The 4,580-nt window shown below is 63.2% G+C and overlaps 1 protein-coding gene across 2 annotated transcripts; it reads right to left on the bottom strand.

Annotated features, from left to right (window-relative positions):
- Positions 1-685: 685 nt before the first annotated feature.
- Grifin (galectin-related inter-fiber protein) lies at positions 686-2,706 on the bottom strand. 2 transcript variants are annotated; one of them, XM_078022209.1, is made up of 5 exons: positions 2,264-2,706; positions 1,814-1,893; positions 1,572-1,731; positions 1,051-1,172; positions 686-829 (listed from the first exon to the last, which is right to left on the bottom strand). In XM_078022209.1, the coding sequence occupies exons 1-5, from the start codon at positions 2,273-2,275 to the stop codon at positions 814-816; spliced, it is 390 nt and encodes a 129-aa protein (XP_077878335.1). In that variant the 5' UTR covers positions 2,276-2,706; the 3' UTR covers positions 686-813. The 2 variants fall into 2 exon arrangements, with proteins under 2 accessions (XP_077878335.1, XP_021576248.2); XM_021720573.3 differs by having other exon boundaries at positions 1,051-1,217; positions 2,264-2,691.
- Positions 2,707-4,580: the final 1,874 nt, after the last annotated feature.

The raw sequence follows: 4,580 nt of genomic DNA on the forward strand, positions 1-4,580 counted from the left end.
ACCCGAGGGGGAGGGACTCAAGGCCGCGCAGCCTGGTGGGGCTCAGGCCTCCTTGGCAGATCCGAGTCCCTGTGCGGCTCTTCAGGATGCTCCTTCTCTTCCTCAGCCCCACCCTTGGCTCCCCCTGACAGGGACGTGATGGGGACAGGAGCACGTCTCACTTCCAGGTGGAAAGAGAGGAAACAGGAAAGGTCCTAACGGGAAGGAGGGGGAAGGGAAGCTCGGGGTCCCCGAGGTGGTGTCCTGGACAGGGCAGGGCTGGGCCCAGCCGCCACCCTCCCCCTCCAGGCCCCTCCCAGGACCACCCCTCTGCCTCTGGGAGGAGGTCTGAGGACCAGCAGCCCTGGTGGGGACGACCCAGGAGCCTGCTGGGCCTTCAGGTCCACGACCAGGAGCCCCCCATGTGACACCTGACGCGCTCCCTCTGTCCTGAGGGCATCAGAGGTGGCCGGGAGGGACTGTGTTCACCCCAACCCCCCCAGACCCTCAGGGTCCTGGAGACAGAGGGGTCAGGTGGTGCCTGGGCTTAGGTCTCAGGGCCCCAGTCCATTGCCCCGATGGGCATCTTGGGCTACGTAGTAAGGCCCTCCCTTAACGTGTCCTGTCCCCAGGTAGCCAAGCACCTTCACCCCCACACCTCCTCTCCCTGGGGTCTGATGAATGAGTGGACAGACCTGTACCCCAGTTCTTGCTCACATTTTATTGAAGTGGGGTTGGGGTGGCACACAGAAGCACAGGCCCCAGTTTCCAGGGGGCTCCAGGCTTCTGGATGAAGGACAGCCCAAGGCTCACTCCTGGGACTGCGGGTGCAGCTCACCGGCCACCATCCCTGCAAGTGTCCAAGGCACGTGCCTCAGCTCATGGTCCCTGGTCCCTCTGGGCACAGACTCAGGACAAGATGTGGATAGCAGCCTTGCTCCTGTGGCCAGATACGCAAGGCCAGCTGGGAGAGGGACAGGCCAGGACAACCAAGCCACAGGAGAGAGCACAGGCTGAGAATGGACAAAAGCCCCGATGAGGTCAGCACAGGGGAAGGGACAGGGACATTACCCCCAGCTTAGGCTCCGTTTGGCCAGCTCCACCTGGGCCAGGCGGTGTTCACTCAGCACCCGCACCCTGGTGATGGCAGCCAGCGGCCTCTGGCGGTGCGGGAACTGTAGCACCTTGTGCTCCTGCGCATAGACGTGGAAGTGTTCGGTGTCCGAACTCACCTCCATCTGAGCAGGCAGGAAAGTGACCCTTGGCCCCAGCGTAGGAGCCCGGATCACTCAGTCCCACGTCTACGTCAGTGTGCTGGCCTGCCCGGGCCACCCACCCACCCCATGGGAGATCTGCACTGGGAACCCTCTTGCTTCTCCAAAGACGGGGAGGCGGGCAGCCAGAGCAGGAAGCATCCCATCACCCCCCGAGGGGGACTGAGGAACAGGGAGGCCCAGCCAAACCCAGCAGAGAGGCTTGTGGATATCACAAGGAACCCCCCCTCACCTGCCTCCTGTTCCCTGCCACTGTCCTCATCCCCCCTCCCCCTGGGCCTCCCCTCTCCCCATGGGCCCCACCCAGGTCCCCATCACCTCAAAGGGCTCCCCCAGGGCCAGTGGGAAGATGCTGGACACCTCCTCCTGGCCCCAGCGGCCACCCTCGAAGGCATTGCCCACCACAGTGGCACTGGAGAATCGTGGCTTGACGTGGAAGGCGATGTCCCCCGCCTCGGACAAGAAGTTGATCTCAAACCTGGGGGTGTTGAGCGGGTCATGAAGGTAGCAGACAGCTGGGCAGCCCCCACCCCTGGCCCAGGAGGGGAGGTGGCCCCTACCTGTCCTCTCTGGAGTCAGCTTGTCCCTGGACCATCAGGCTCCAGCCCGGGGCCAGGCCCCCCGCACAGAAGGCTTCAAACTAAAGGCAAAAGACAGAGGGATGGAGCCCACGGGGCTGTAGCTCTGTCCCCACCCTCCAGGTACCCACTTATCTTGGAAACCCCCCCAGCCCTCCCACTCCAATGGGTGATCTTTGCAGGACCTCGTCCCTCCAGGCATCTCCTTCCTGATGGGGGGGTGGGGGTGGAGCAAGCCTGCCCAGCAGCAGCTCTGGGGAGACCTGCACCCCCACACCCCCTCACCCTGGGGTCTGATGAATGAGTGGACAGAACCGCACCCCAGCTCTGTGCGGGGAAACACAGGCGGCCTGGGGACTGCCCATCACCCAGGCCCCCTTCCCTTCTCCCAGGTCCAGGTACGTGCCAGCTGGGTACCTGGGTCTCACCCACCTGCACCGCCATCGCCCCAGCAGCTGGGGAGCACAGCGCGGGCCTGAGGATATAGACCAGGTGGGAGGGGCGGGGCTCGGAGCTCCGCCCCCGGGGCCTGCTGAGGTCCCTGCTGAGGTCCCCGCTGAGGTCCCTGCGCCCTTCCCTGATACATTTTCCCTCCCAGGCTCCTCCTCCTGGGCCTCTGTTAAAGCGCTCTGTGTAAGAAGCCCCCTTGCACCCCTGCCTCCACAGGGCCTGACCAGCTCCCTTCCCAGGGGCAGGTTGCTTGTCCCTGTCCTTAGGGGAAGGGCGTGGCCAAGGCAGCCCCCTCTTTCTTCAGGGCCCTAAGCCGGTCCTTCTGACCCAGCGAGGAGGGGAGGCCTGCGCACTGAGCCTGCCCCTACCTTCTGGGGTCCGGGCTACTGCTGGGGTACCCCAAACTCTCTCCTCTGCCCACCCCAGCTTCCCTCCCATGCCCCCCTGGCTGCCCTGTTCTGGCCAGCTCTGCGGGCCCCACGGGGCAGAGTGGGGATTAGGCGGGTGCTGGTCAGCGCATTCCAGGGCCTTGGCAGACAGATGGGGAGGGCCTTTCCCGCACCCCGCTCCCTCCTCTCAGGCTGAGCCAGGGGACGGGCTGGTCAGAGCTCTCAGGTAGCCTGAGGAGAGCGAGCCCCTCTGCAGGGGGCCCAGTGACTGTGCTGCACACGCGTGTGTGTGTGTGTGTGTGTGTGTGTGTGTGTGTGTGAGAGAGAGAGAGAGAGAGAGACAGAGAGAGAGAGAGAGAGAGAGAGAGAGAGAGAGAGAGAGAAACAGAACCACCATGTGCCAGGTGTATGTGGCTGTGGGTGGCCGAGAGGTGCCTCTGGCTGTTTCCCTGCTCAGGGTAGAGAAAATTGGCACAGATCTAGACCAGAGTGCTTCCCCCAAGAGGCTTCTTGTGCCCACGTGTGTCCCCTTCCTCCTATGCCCATGTGTCCCCCTCCTCTTGTCCCTGTGTATCTCCTTCCTCCTGTTCCTTTGTGTCCCCTTCTTTCTGTCCCCATGTGTATCCCCTCCATCCTGTCCCTGTGTGAACACTTCCCCCTGTTCCTGTGTCCCCACACCCCCTGTCCATTCTTCACTCTGGACCCTGGCAATGCTGACCCCATGTCCTGTTTGACCCCTCCCCAGGCCCGCTGCCTGGGTATATGCTGGTGCTGTTGGCTGTGGCTGGGGAACACTAGAGCCAGAAGGGACGTGGAGATGGCCCAGACTGTCCACCTGCCTACAGGTGGTACAGGCTGTGCAGAAGCCGAGGCCCTTCCTTTCTGCAGATTGGGGGCAGGGTTGCATGTGGCCTGCAGGGGGCAGCCCTGGGCAGCTGAGGCTCCCGGGATGAGCCCCAGGGTCCTGCCAGGTCCATGTCTCAGACCCCTAATCCCTGCATCCCTGAGAAGAGCACAGAGAGGGATGCCCCTGGCCACACAGCCCAACCAGAGGGCAAAGCCCAGTCCTGTGACCCACTCCCTGTCCTGTCCCCTGTTTAGGTGCTGGGGCTGGGTAGTGTCCTGGCTGCAGGCCCTTGGTGAGGACACAGAACCTCGACTCTAGAAACATTCCTGCCAGGGCCCAGGGCTGGGGCCAGGCATGGAGTCAGGGTCTGAAACAGGCTTCTGACGGGATGGCCACCTTGAGCTTGTGGCCTCTGGGCCTCAGTCTTCCCAGCTATATACTGGGCTCAGCAGTTCTACTCAGCAACACTGACCTCTGCTTCTGTCCTCTGGGTGGGGGAGAGTGGTCTAGGGCAGCCACAGTCCTGGTCACAGGAACTGGGTCATTGTCGGCCTGATTTCTGTCTCTATCTCCTTGTTTGGGGTCAGCAGGGCTCTTGTTTGGGGGACTTGGGTGCCAGCTGCTAGAACTGGCATCCAAAAATCTGGGGCTGGGATCCCAGACCTGCTGCTACCTAGGACAAAGAGGCCAGAGACCTGTTCCCAGAGGTTCCATCCCTCTCTGAACCTCAACTTCCCCAGCTGGATCGTGGGGGTTGTTACAGGAAGCCCTAGTGGTCCTCAAGGCCGGCAGGGGTGTGAGCCTGGCCTGCTCGTGCCCCCTGCAGTCTCTAAAAGCTGGGTGCCCCCCACCCACTTTGGGCAGCTAGGCTGTGGGCCTTCACCCAGGCCTGTGCCCCAGGGTGGCAGGTGGACCTGTGATCTTGACCCATCTGTGGCACGGAAACTCTGGGGGTTCAGAGCCAAGAGCTGCCGAAACTCCAGGCAGCCAGGACAAGAAGGCCCCCTGGGGTGGGCTCAGTCCTGCAGAAACTCCCCACCCTCAGCCCCAGGGCTGCAGAGTC

This window comes from Ictidomys tridecemlineatus, chromosome 10 (assembly GCF_052094955.1).
Source record: "Ictidomys tridecemlineatus isolate mIctTri1 chromosome 10, mIctTri1.hap1, whole genome shotgun sequence".
NCBI lineage: Eukaryota > Metazoa > Chordata > Mammalia > Rodentia > Sciuridae > Ictidomys > Ictidomys tridecemlineatus.